Here is a 13,583-nt window from a genome sequence, read left to right on the forward strand (position 1 = left end):
TGTAGCCACCATGACATCATCTATTATTTTCTGGACTCTGGACAATTTGAAGTTTCAACAGGTGAAATGGTTAAGTGCTAAGCTATCAGATAACTAGTAAGCTTGTTAAACATGATATATAAGGTATATGGGTTCATCACATGGAAGCAGATTCCTTTTAATTATTGATAATCATGCAAATAGTATAGCAGTATCATACAGATAAAATACTAGAATTCTACACAACAAAACTGGAGCATAAACTTCTGCAAACAGAGGTGAGACCCAGGCAACGCATACCTGTCAATCACAGCACCCACACCCCTACATTTAAGGCTTAATAAAACCCAAAATGGTTAGTTATTTTTTTTTAAAAAGTTGATCCACCATACAGCTTTTGAAGAGAACAGAAGCCTAAATCACATACTAGGACTTTGTATGCCTTAAAAATAAAGTAAATAAATCATTTGACACCACAGACTTTAAAATAAAGACAACACAACACTAAAAGGCATGGAGCCACTGACTTCAACTACGTTTTAAATGTTACAGAGCACTACACTCAGGTGTAAAGCATCACGTGGTCATGTATCACCTTTCACTCTCTGACAGATACACTGTCACTTTTTGTTGCTGGTAAGCTGATCCAGCTGTTTCCCAGAGGACTGCCGTAACCATAGTAATATGCTGCATAATTTATCAACCTGAAAACATGGAGCAGGTAGGATACTTTGCTGTGGCTGTGTGAGAAATGCATTTGTTTTCCTTTTGTATGTACAAGGTTGAATTGAATGAACTGAAAATAAATGTAATTACAACCATGTGCTTTGCTTCAGGATTACATTGCTGGTCTTTACCAGTCTCTAGGTATGTCTGCTGGCGCAGAGTTTACCCCTGAGGATGTGAGTCTCCTTTACAGCAAAGTGTTTCATTTTTCTTCCAACATCACTGAAGCACATACAGCTATGAGGAAGGTACCAGCTCACACATAATTAGACACAAACACAAACAAACAAATAGTAACAGAATACTACGATGGGGCTGTTTGTGCTTCAGATTGCAGGAGGAGACAGTAGCTGGACCTGTATTGGTGAAAATGTTTTGGATGTTCTCTTAGAAATGGAAAGGGAAAGGGAAAAGAAGGAAATGGTACAATTTTTCTTCTTTAATATGATAATATCGTAGCTTAACTCCATAATCAAAATATTATTACTACTGCTCTTATAAATACTCTTATCTTCAGCTATACTGGGACCTCCTGCTACTAAATACTGGAAATCCCAATGCTTTTCATCACACGATGGATTCCCTGCTCCAGAATACAGAATTTAATACTTTCGAAAAGGCATACACCTCAGATTTAGGATCCCTACAGCAGGTTGGTACAGGTATGTACTTGCAGAACTGTACACTTTCTCCTGCATTAATGCAGTTCATTATTTGCCCTCTTTTGCTTTCCGCAGATCGGAAGATGGGGAGGGGGGAAAGAGTTCTCTGGGAAAAAGACATGTGTGAAAAGGCTCAAAAAAGCAGCCAGGCAGTACTGGGCTAGGTGAGCATCTTTTATTGAGGGTGAGAAGTTACTCAGTTTATAGCAAAATGTGTTATTTTAATATTAAATTTGTACATGTATTGATTTTTATTGTGTGTATGTATGAACCACATAGTGCACGGTTGTTAGACTTACAGCCACATCACCCAGATTACTGTGTTGCATGTGTGAAAAGCCAAAGATTAAAGAACCTAAAAGGAGCAAAATTCGTAACTGCTTTTTCTTTAATACCCTAGTCCTTGTGGCAAATCTGTGCATTATTCAATAATATTAAATTGTAGTTCGCATGTAGCACAACAAATCGCTAAAGCAAGTAGAAAACAACTCGGTGACTGCAGCTTAACTGGGTGTACTCATGTGAGCAACAATTGTATTGCCAGTTAACACAGCTTTTTACTGAGGAGGATGTTTTATCTTTCAGAGGTTATTCAATATTACTTAACCTGAGTATTAAGGAGCAACTGAGCATTTCAGAGATATACAGTTTTCTAATATTACAAACCACCCCTTTATAGTGAAGTGCTTACTTGCAATAGCTATGTTGTTAATGTGTCTGCTTCTACTAAGATTGGCATCACAGGGTGTGTGGAGCATACTGCCCTCTACATGGCAGAACCAAAGTCAAAGGATTACAGGCCAGGCGTGGGGCCATGTCTCCTTGTCAGACGTCCTCCTCTTGGTGGATGTCAAGTATGATGTGGTCACTCAATTGCTGTATACAGAAATGCTTCAGGAGCACCATAGTAAGGAAATGTTCCTCTACACTGTCACCTAAGTACACCTTAATCACAATGAAGGAGTCTGCTTTGGATGCTTCATGTTTCTGTCATTACTTCTTTGTTGATCCACAGCTAAGAGCGTCTGGGAGATGATGCCGACATGGCAACAGCATCAGGAAGTAGAACAGTTGGAGGATCGTGCAGATGAAGCTTTGGCATCTGTTGATATGCTCAGCTTAGCTGAGCTGCCAGGAGCTTTCAGGATGTACAAGTAACACACATAGATCATGTTTTTGCTACTTTGCTTGAGTGTTTGAACTTGGCTACACTGCCACTGGTCGGGGATATAAGGAGTCAGTGTGTTATCCAAAAACTAAAAAGGATGTGCATAAACAACTTTGTTAAATAGCACACGTAACGGCAAAGAAAATGGTTTATCAAAACAGATGGGTTAATTTGTAGATCCATCAATTTTCCTGACTGCTTATTTAACTAAAGGGTTGAAAAGGGATAGATCCCATCTCAGGTGGCATAGGCCAACAGGCAGGATACACTTTGGACAAGTTCAGCACAGGGAGAACAAAAAGCGACAGACGATTCACACTCACATCCATACGTACTGGCACTTTAGGGTCTACTACTAAGATGGCATTCATATATTTGTATTATGTCTGTATTATGGATGGAAAACATTTGGTTTGATTCATGTTAAGCCAAAGCACCATGGTAAAGCTTATTTCCCTTCAGGGCCTGTATGAGTGCATCTTTTAGAAGTTGTCCTGAGCAGTCCTGGTCTGCCGTTTCTCTTCTGAATGAGTTGCACAAATTTTGTCAACAAGAACATGATGCACTTACAGTCCTGCATGAGAGGTAAATTATTTCAAGTAGTTTCATACATTTGACTTAAGAGAGTTTTTTGGGGGGAAATACCACCATGAAACCCTGAGAGGGAAAGGGTTGATTCATCAATCTTTTATCTTCCAGGCTCCATGGGGAGAGCCTGAAACTGTTGTGTCTGTACGTCAGGTTGGCAACTATTAGAGCTCAGAGAGAGAAACTTTCCTATACAGCTCTTCTGGCTGCTCACCAGTCCTGGGAGACATGGTGAGCCAAAAAAAAAACACTCAGAGTATACAACAGTTTGTATTCACAATCATCAAGTTTTCATATCTTTTGTGTACTGTCTGTCCATTCAGGCCACATGTTAACGGTCCACGTAGAGCAGAGCAGGCCTCCTTGTGGCTACATGGAAAAGCACAAGAGAAAGAGTATGACTTTGAGACAATAGAGCAGGTATTACAAATCAGACTGTGGATAGCAAACTCCTGTTATAATATTGCTCTCAGATTATATACATGATCTTTTTTAGTGGGTTAACATTACTTTTATAAGTAATAGAGCTACATTTTTGGTCCACTTATAGCAGTCAGTGCTGCAGCTGCTGGTGCTGACTCAAGAGGAGGAGAGGAAGCAACTTATCACATTAATACATGGAATCTCCATAAAGGATGTGCAGGCACCAGCATTCACAGTGCCTCCAAAATATGGTAATAAATAGTTTTATTTTTCCCAGCAGAATTTATTTGGAATTTACTTCTTTTTGATTTCCATCATTTCTCCACTTCATTATCTTCTTTCCTGTTTCCTCGACAGACAATCATCATCAAGTTCCTTTGAGGAATGGCTGTATTAAAAGGCTGCATCAAATTCATGCTTGGTTGCAGGCACACAGTGGTACTCAGAGCCCTCTACAGCAAACTAACCCTGAACCACAACCGATGGCCCAGCTCAAAGTGCAGGCCTACAGAGAATGGTCCCAACTTCTCCTGGAAGACTGTGCCCTGCTTCTTCTAACCCATCTAACAGAACTTCAGGAAGTCCAGGCTTCTGCTTTACTGCAAGCGATGATGGATGGGGTGAGTCGAGGCAATCACAACATACAAGTCAAAGCAAGAAAACCTACAAAAGGCTGTAATGTTAATAGTGGTGCATCTTGTCTCTTTGTTTAGAATGCACAGCTTCTCCAGGCTTTGCGGGATAAATATAAATCTGAATTTCAAGCTCAGTGCTTTAGCAACCTGCTCCACCTCCTGATCTCAGATGCCCCCCTTAGTTCAGGCTCTATGTTAAATCCTTATCCAAACTTTACTGAAACCAGCAGCAGCAAGCAAATCATAGTTCAGTCCTCTTACACTGGACAGGCAGAAGTCCAAAACATGAGTGGGGGATCAGCTGAAGCTGAGACGGTTGATTCAAGCAAAAGCAGCAACAGTGTAGTGAATGAAGTCCAAAATGCGGATGGGACTTACAAACACGATTTCTGTTCAGGTATTAAAAACATTTAATAACTAATTATCCTAATAAAATAACATATTCCTAAAACTGTGGGAATAATATGCTTTGAAATCCAACAGGTTGTGGAGCAGTCATGGAGGACCTGCCCTACTTGGAGATCCTGTGTGTGTCAGATGCTCGTGAGGGTCTTGCTGCAGATGGAAGAGCCAAAGAGGAAGCAGAGGGCAGTGAATTAAAGAGCCCCCAGAGCTGTGAGGAACAGGGCTCTTTAATCACCCTCGCCTGGAGCAAACCACCAGAGGATGACATAGACAGCGCAGCAGAGCCTGCAGATGGGTGTACAGGACAGATTCAGGATGGTGCAAGAAGTCTGAAGACGCAAGCACGGCCTACACAATGTGATGTGTCAGATCAAGAGAGAGATGGAGAAGAGCTGAAACCTACTGGGTTGAAGTCTGGTACTCCAGATCACTGTGACACACAGTCTGTAAACCAGCAGTGCAGCACAGTAGAAGAGGTACTTCATAAGAGTGTAGCAGAACGTAATTCACTGTGACTGTCACTGAACTCATGTGTTCACTTTCTGAATTCTTATTAGCTGGCCTTCAGTAACAGACAAACAGCCGATCAACCAAATGAAGGAGAAGCTGTATTTGAATGTGGCTTACAAACACATGCTTTGGTGGCAGAGAGCAAGGAAGCCGCACAGCCACACCCTATGGCTGATTCCTCTGAAGCTAACCCACATGCAGACGACTTCTGCTATGGGACATGCAAGGACATAACTAATGCTGACAGGGATGTGACTGAGGTGGAAACAGAGTCCAAGCAGTGGGACATGACAGACCCTGAACTTGATCGCTATAAGGAGCAGAAATACTGTCCAGAAGAAACAGTAAGAGTAGTCTTGATATATTCTGGTTAGATCGGTTCTCATTTAAAACATACAACCAGCTATTTTTCCCACCATGTTCCAGGTAGACTGTAGCCTGTCAGAGTGTAAGGCAAAGAAGGAAGCTTCTCTGATGGAGAGAGAACAAGTGAGCGAACCGGTGTCTGCAATGGAGAGAGAGAGGACAATGCGCAACCTAGTGGACATGCAAAGAAAAGTTGAACAAAGGCAACAGAGAGACAGAGAGAGGCAACTGCTCAGGGTGAGACAAGGTGTAGAGAGGGACACTGCATGCTCATGACTCAGAAATGAAAGCAGAATTGATGTTACATTGTTAGCATGTCTTTCAGGTTCAGGAGCGCCTGTCAATCATCCAGAACAGAAAGGCAGAGGAAGACCTGCTTGGCCTGAAACACACAGACAGGATAAAGCACCTTACTCAAGATCTACCACTGGTAACTACATATTGAGGAACTGTATACTTTAAAAAAACAAACAACAACAACGAATTAGCATGCTATCTTATCATCATATTGTCTACTTTTTAGGAAGATAAGAACAAGCAGAAGACTGTTGTGAAAGAGCGTCTGGAGCAACTCAGAAGAGAGCGCTCTTATGTCATGCAGTCTAAAAGAGATAGGTAAATGACACCCTCTTGAATCTGCCAGTCAACACCAAATTAACATTGACCGCATTTATTTCAACACTATTTTTTAATCCTTTAGAAATACCACAGGGTTTAAAGAACTCCTGGGTCCAGTTGCCCTCCAGAGCAGAGACACGGAGGATGCAGAAGACTGAGTCACAACACAGTCACAAAAATACCAACAAATGTACGCTTTTCTTATTTTGAATATATTGAGGCACCAATTGTCTAATGTGTTTAGGTTTAATGGTGCAGATTTTCTATCAGCAGTATTTCCTTTTGTTTCGGGGTTGTAACAAAACTTAATACAGAATGCTCAGAAACCAGTACAGGTTGTACATATGAAAACAGAACAGCTCAATGAACTTGCAGTCATTTATTGTACAGTTTAATCATAATCTCGACAACCATAAGCATCAACAATAATGTAATTTACCAATGACCCTTGTGTACAGACTATCCCGTGGGCTAAATTAAATACACAATGAGTCACAGAGGTGCGTGATAACAGTCTACAGTGGCTCCATTAACTGCTCTTCATCTGAACATAACATTTATTACCATTATGTAAGAAAAAAAAGTTGTGGCTAAAGAAAGACACTGCTGTTGACTCTGAATGCACCTGTGGAGTAGGACTGTATTTATTTACAGGTATATGGGGGTGGGACTCTTACAACATGTTGAGGGACAAAGGTTTGGCTAACAAGAATAGGGAGATATGTATAACATAGAGGGTTTGGTGCAGGCTCAGTGGTTTTCCTGCAAGCCAGGAGAACTTCTCAGTCCTGGTGAGAATAAAACTGTCCATGTGGGGAAGATTCTCAGCAAATAAACATTTTTTCTCCTTCCCTAACTTTATATAATATCCACTCACACTGCAGTCCAATATAAAGCAGGAATACCTACCACCCTAATAAGCCGGAACATTCCACAGCAGCTCCCACACACTGAGCCACTGCATAACACACATACAAGTAGTATACAAGTTTGACCTCCACTCAAATGAACACAAAACTTCAAGTTCAGAGGTCTCAAACACACGAACCCCCCGCTTCAGACATGCAATTGTTTCCATTAATCAACTGAACTTGTCGGCTTCATGTCTGAACATTGATCGTCTCTCTTCAATAATGGCAAGACTGTGAATGTGCATGTGTCTTGAATCAGTAACGACTATAATTTGAAGAGTTGTATATGATGCGGTTTTCCTGATCCAGAAGAGAAATGTTTGTCCCTGGGTGGATGTGTTAGGGGAAGGGTACAGCTCTCCAAGGAGCACCATGCAGTACAAATACAGAACCTGCCCCTTTTTACACTATTGGAGAGAACTAAACATTCGAAAATTTACTTGTCTTCAATTAAAGAACCTTAACAAAAGTGCTATACATCTGCACAGCATAATTTTCTCACTTTAAAGATTAATGAATGTTATCTCTGTCTGAATGTCTGAAAAGGGGCTTATCATTCACACCTACATAGACAAAAAACAGCTTACATATGAGAAAAAAACAAAACAAAAAACAAATGTGCCTGGCAGGCAGGTAACTTTAGTCAGGCCTTTAATATGTGTGTGTGGCAGCTAGGAACTGAACAGAACCAGCAAATCCCATTTTCAAAATATGACACGTATAATCAGGTTAGCGCTGATGGGAGCAGGGCACTTTAATAGTGGTGACACACTGAAATTGAAACACCTGTGGTGCCAGATGTTTATGTAATGTCTGGACCCTAGTTTTACACGGGCAAGCTCTTTAGCAAACGGCAGCATGCGCTTGTGTGTAAAAGATTTTAAACTATATCTTTTACAAGACAGTCAACAAAAATTGAATTTTATACATTACCTTTCATTATAGGAAAGACGAGTCTAAACATTTAGGATGAAAACAAAGGGATCTAAATCATGTTAATTCAATAAACCTCTGAAAATGGGGCCACCTTCCTGCTGCTGGCTTTGAAGAGCACTACTGTTCATAAACATAAAATGATCATAACACATCCAGGATCACTGTCTTATGGGCACCATGGAGCTGAACGAAGGGGGGGAATTTTGTGTGAGACTAAATATATATATATATATATATATATATATATATATATAATCTCTTTTTCATGTGAGTCTTGAGAGGAGGAAAATGTATGAGTCGCAAATCTTGAATGGTGTTAGCAATGGGACTTTTGTGTTTTTATGCTTCTATGTGTGTGCAAGTCTGTAGTCTTTCTATTGGTGTGCGCACTGCACTCCTGGGCCATGATGACCCCCTTCCTCATCAGAACTATCATTGTAGGCCTCTCTCCTGGCTCCGCTTCCTGAACCTTGACTTCTGTCAAAATCTGTTAGGTCAACTTCTTCGGCATCTGCTGCAATAACGGGAGTCTCCGCACGGGCAGGCAGCAAGCACTCGAGTTCCTGAAAGAAGACAAACATCCATCACGACATTGTATTCACTCTAACATTTTGCGAGTTGTGATTTTTGTTTTCTCTATTGCAACTCACATTCAGCTTTTCAGGGTTAATCCAATTGTTTTCAGGGAACTGGACCTCAAACTTAATGTAAAGATCTCCCTTCTCAAATGGATTTCTGTACTGAGGCATCCCCTCTCCTTTCACCACTCGAATGCAGCCTGCCATAAACACACAAAGGAGAAACGGCACACAGATTCAACAACAATTGTACACTACAGTGCGAGGTCTATGTGCTCTCCAACAGAGTCTAAATATAAGATGAATCTAGCCACAGTGATATCATCCACTGACATCATCTCTCGCACTAAGCATTATCACAGTTGCTGTGTTAGTGAGGGATTGATCCGACAGTGAAACCAGGGGACACAGTATACTGTAGGGACTTGTCAACCACAAGGTAGGCTTGCCCTAAACCATACTGTGCTTTATGGTCCTTTCAAATCTGATAGGTAGGGGTGCAACGATACACAAAATTCACAGTTCGGTTCGATACTTTGGTGTCACGGTTCGATATTTTTTTTCGATACAAAAATCTAGGGTTTGAGAGTAACGAAATTTCTATTCTCTGTATGTCCTGTACATGTGGCAGAATTGACAAATAAAGTTGACTTTGACTTTTTGACTTTTGAAAATGTTCATGCTTTTTTAATTTGTCATTTATTAAAATTATAAATATATATTTGAACTCAAACGTACAGTTGCTGAAACAACAAAGGGATAAAATAATAAATCGGATCGAGAAATCACTCATCTTTGGAAAAGAGAGTTTATTACAGAGAAATGGCTCTTTCCAAAATAAAAGCTATACTATACGCTTCTTCTGGGGTATACTCTCAGCAGCATATTAAACATATCAGGTCCCCATGAGGAGAATCATGTGCTAACGGCTGTCTAAATGACTCGGGTAAAGTTTGTAGCATGCATGCTTGTTGTTTTTGTCTGCTTCCACTTGTCTTTGCACTATGGTGATGTCGGCGTAAATGTGCAGTCATATTCATTTTGTTCCCACTAGTGCTGTCAGCGTTAATCTGAAATGACTTTAACACCACAACACGGCAAATCTCCGTTAATGAGCAAACTGCGCTAACGCAGTAGTTCCCACCCATGTAATTGAGCATTGCGTGGCACATCCGACATACTGTTTTACTTTTGTCCATGACGCGCTTACCTTCAGGGTCATACTTCACATGAAGACCAAAATAGTTCCAAAGGCCAGATCTGAATGAGGGTGGGGGAGGTTCAATTTGCCATGTTGCAACGAGCTTAGCTTCTGTCTTGCTAGCTTGCGCTGCACTCAGTGGATCTGCGTTCGACTACTCCGCCTAGGCTGCACTGTCGAGCGCAGATCCACTGAGCTGTCAACACAGACAGCATCGTCAGAAGAAAAGTTGATAAAATAAATTAAAAATTTTGCATTGTTCGATACATATGTGTACCGAACAGAAAGCACTGTATCGAACAGTTCAATATCGATACGAGTATCATTGCACCCCTACTGATAGGGTCTAATATTTTCACATTTAAAAATTTTTAAAAATAATGAATGGTTAAAAGTAAGATTTGAAACTAGAGACACCAAAAGAAAACCCAAAACAAAACAACTTTATCACAAATTTCATAGCTCAACTTCCGCTAATTGGTTGATTTCCTAATATAAACAGGCTTCTTTTTGGGAACAAGTGACGTCGCCCCCTGCTGCCCATTAGACAAAATTAGTTATACTATACATCAGCATTTCGACTTTTCTGACATGGAAGCTACATCCATCTTTTATATACAGCCTGTGGTTTCCATATTTATTCTGAACCTGGAATTTATAATATAATATAATATAAACTATGGTGCAAGTTGTCAAAATTGTCATGCAAACGATATTTTAAGACTTAGATTATACATGTGTCTGTGCTTATCATACATGCTAATGCCACAGTTTTAACTCAAATGCAGTTTTATAGTTACATGTTTATTTTTTTAAAATTAGTGTTAGATTTTACATTGTTAAGTTTGAAATGTCCCAAAAAAAGTATATGTATTCTCAACAACTTGAAACAATGACAGCTTTTTCACAAGACAGTTAATTATATACCACAACCTTGAGAAATTACCAGAAAATTCTACAACACCAAGGTGACTTGTTAAAACAATCTAATTTTGTTTTCAATTTGGTTCACATTAGATGTTTATATTCTCTCTTTTATGCTGTCCTAAAAATAAATGCTGGCACCAACACTTGCAGTAAAACATAAGTATTCATCCAATAAATTTCCTTCTGTCCAACCAAAAAAGAAAGAATGTCATAACAGAAAAAATAAATTAAAGTAAAGGGAAGATGTTTACCTGGCTCAATGACCTTTCCAGGTGGGTATTTAACAAGCAACTGACGTCCGTCGAGGTGTGTGACTGTGAACTGGAAGCCGCACAGAGCCTCAACCAGGCCGATACGATGAACCATGTGAAGATCGCTGCCCTCACGGCGGAAATCCTATTTGAGATATAAAACCCATATTTGTTGCTTAGGTTCATTACATCAAATCGCTTGGATAAATGTAGACTTTATTCATTATCCAAGTTATTCTATTATTAAAAACAGTTTTGTAATCAATAGGAGCTGTCTGTTTTGGGGTACCTCATGTTCTTTCTCTTGCAGCACCAGAACTATATCTCCTGGTTCCATGCCTGGTGCTTGGTCAGCTTCTCCAGTGAATGTGATCTTCTGTCCATGTCTCATGCCTTTGTCCACGTGAACTTCAAGAACCTTAGTCTCCTTACAGACTTTATGACCCTCACACTTTCTGCAGCGGTCCTTTTCATTTATCACTTCACCTGGACAACAACCACACACACAGAATAGAAGACCTCAGAGAGCTGTTTTGCTGCGGTTTGTACATTAACTTTGTTTTTAATGTCAGTTTGCAGGTGTGTGGGGATACATTACCCTCCCCATTGCAATCTGTGCAGACTGACTGCATCTGCTGAACCATTCCTGGGGCCAGCTGTCTAATCATGATTCTCATGCCCCGTCCTCTGCATGCTACACACTTCTGCACAGCTCCTGCCTTACCACCCTGACTAAAAGCCAACAGTAAAGTATCAGCATTATTATCCATTTAGAGCAACTGCAAATCATTCATCAGACAGCCTTAAAACTACAAATCAATATAATTTTAACAAAAAGGAAACTCACCCATTACAGGCACTACACAGCACATTCTTACTGAGCTGCAGTTTTGTGGTTTTACCATTGTACAAGTCTTCAAGAGAAACCCTGTAACAACATGATTTGTAAGTACACATACTGCATTACATATGCACCATCCACTGAAGCATCCATCAAACAACAACACTTACTTCAGCGGGTGTACCATATCATCTCCTCTCCTCCTGCCTCCATTGCGTCCTCTTCCTTGTCCCCCCATGAACCCAAACAGTCCTCCACCAAAAATGTGAGAGAAGATATCCTCCATGCCAGGTCCTCCTCCTCCTCCCTCCCGTAAGCCTTGCTCTCCATAGCGGTCATAAAGCTCCTTTTTTTCTGGGTTTGTCAATACCTCATATGCAAAACTTATCTCTTTAAACTGGAAAATGAACAAAGCACAATCAGACAGGTTGAACTGGTGCATGAAGAAAATAAATTCAGTGCACCTCAACAACAGTTCCCTTTTACAAAGCACAAAGAACTTAAAAGAGGCTTTAAGATTTGAGTCATAGAGAAATAAATATATTTTTAAAAAGCATTCTTCTCTAGTGGAAAGCCTGTGTCACATTTTGTACTCTGATCTGTGCCTAGGAGTAATCCTCAAAGCACTGGGCTATGTGATCATTATAAATGGAGGCGACATCATTTTTGCATGCCCAATTGTTGATCAACTGAGCATCCTTTGGTGCTGTTGCTAACACTACTGTTTTGGTGCATCATACCTTGTCTCCAGCTTCAGGGTTCTTGTCAGGGTGGTACTCTTTGGCCAATTTGCGGTAGGCCTGTAATAAACCAAAAAAAATATATATATATATATCAGCGTGAAGAAAGCTGGGTCACAGACCTAAGCTCATGTGCCTGTAGCAAGACGCTTCAATTAGCTTGCTGTCTAAAACAACAGGACATAGTCAAGACCATGGTTGCATGTAACATGTCAGAAACTCAACAACACTGCTTCCAAATATTAACAGCTTTTGACTTGCCAGCGTTATTTTGAATCCCGATAGACGGAAATACAAGGTCTTTATTACGAGACAAGAATAAGATGAATACACAAGCTGTATAAGTTGTGTTATGTCGGGTTTTGCAAAGGACGCAGCAGTTGTCAAATATGAGCCATTAGCATCTGCTTGATGTTTGAATGGATTTTAAAGGGAATAACGCCTGGACGTTGGCTAATGTAGCTGCACGAATGGTGGCATGAACGTTAGCTTGTGACCATCACACACGTTGTTTATAGCGTTGCCTAACATCAATACTGATAAGCATGATCAAGTATTACACTGGGGTTGGCAGTTTATTAAGCTAAGTGTCTCATTTAGCGAGTGTTGTTTCGTTACTGAGTTGGTGGGGACTATTTGCTGGAATTTAGCATTAGTAGCCAGCAAGCTATCACACTCGTGTTTACCAGTGTTATCTCTGTTTTCAAAGAGACTAACTTCATCCTTATCACGTATTTAGAAACACTTATAAGCAATCATTCAATGCCAACGTGTCGCTTAAATTATGTTTAAAAGTCCGGTGATGTATCCCGCTGTTATCCAGCTCATTTTACTGGCTAAGCTAGCTAAACATCCATTAGCTTGTTTGTAGGCCACATTTGCTCTGGTGACCTCTCTTCCTCTTTTTTCAATTTTGTTTGAACTCCAAGACATTCATTTCACTGTAGCATTTACGTACCTTTTTAAGTTCATTTTCAGACGCAGACGGCGAAACTCCGAGGATGTCGTACAATTTAGTATCCACAACGCCCGACATGACGCTAACCGGCAACTACAGAGAGACCTTCTCCGGAGGAGGTTCAGCTGTGCGACGATACGCGGATCTACCGGCTGGGACT

The 13,583-nt window shown here is 40.5% G+C and overlaps 2 protein-coding genes across 2 annotated transcripts; one reads left to right on the forward strand and one right to left on the reverse strand.

The window, feature by feature from the left end:
- The first annotated feature begins 3,547 nt into the window (after positions 1–3,547).
- On the forward strand, positions 3,548–6,316 carry LOC120730469. Its single transcript, XM_040026875.1, has 7 exons — positions 3,548–4,578; positions 4,665–5,062; positions 5,144–5,440; positions 5,523–5,699; positions 5,788–5,892; positions 5,986–6,077; positions 6,163–6,316. Exons 1-7 carry the CDS (start codon positions 4,374–4,376, stop codon positions 6,236–6,238), a joined length of 1,350 nt encoding a protein of 449 aa, XP_039882809.1. The 5' UTR covers positions 3,548–4,373; the 3' UTR covers positions 6,239–6,316.
- Positions 6,317–6,444: 128 nt separating this feature from the next.
- Positions 6,445–13,576, reverse strand: dnaja2b (DnaJ heat shock protein family (Hsp40) member A2b). Its single transcript, XM_040025593.1, has 9 exons — positions 13,424–13,576; positions 12,466–12,525; positions 11,896–12,122; positions 11,732–11,812; positions 11,483–11,616; positions 11,174–11,370; positions 10,885–11,029; positions 8,578–8,705; positions 6,445–8,490 (listed from the first exon to the last, which is right to left on the reverse strand). The coding sequence occupies exons 1-9, from the start codon at positions 13,499–13,501 to the stop codon at positions 8,302–8,304; spliced, it is 1,239 nt and encodes a 412-aa protein (XP_039881527.1). The 5' UTR covers positions 13,502–13,576; the 3' UTR covers positions 6,445–8,301.
- Between the last annotated feature and the right edge of the window lie 7 nt (positions 13,577–13,583).

Source organism: Simochromis diagramma, unplaced genomic scaffold, assembly GCF_900408965.1.
Source record: "Simochromis diagramma unplaced genomic scaffold, fSimDia1.1 OVJJ01000293.1, whole genome shotgun sequence".
Classification (NCBI taxonomy): Eukaryota; Metazoa; Chordata; class Actinopteri; order Cichliformes; family Cichlidae; genus Simochromis; species Simochromis diagramma.

Excerpts from the sequence above, each read along its gene's own strand:
- dnaja2b (XM_040025593.1), bottom strand. The coding sequence starts at position 13,501 with ATGTCGGGCGTTGTGGATACTAAATTGTACGACATCCTCGGAGTTTCG. Across the intron at positions 11,030-11,173 it reads TGCAAGAGAAAGAACATGAG|GATTTCCGCCGTGAGGGCAG; the intron begins GTACCCCAAAAC and ends TATCTCAAATAG. Across the intron at positions 8,491-8,577 it reads TTAACCCTGAAAAGCTGAAT|GAACTCGAGTGCTTGCTGCC; the intron begins GTGAGTTGCAAT and ends GTCTTCTTTCAG.
- LOC120730469 (XM_040026875.1), top strand. The coding sequence starts at position 4,374 with ATGTTAAATCCTTATCCAAACTTTACTGAAACCAGCAGCAGCAAGCAA. Across the intron at positions 4,579-4,664 it reads CAAACACGATTTCTGTTCAG|GTTGTGGAGCAGTCATGGAG; the intron begins GTATTAAAAACA and ends GAAATCCAACAG. Across the intron at positions 5,700-5,787 it reads GAGAGAGGCAACTGCTCAGG|GTTCAGGAGCGCCTGTCAAT; the intron begins GTGAGACAAGGT and ends CATGTCTTTCAG.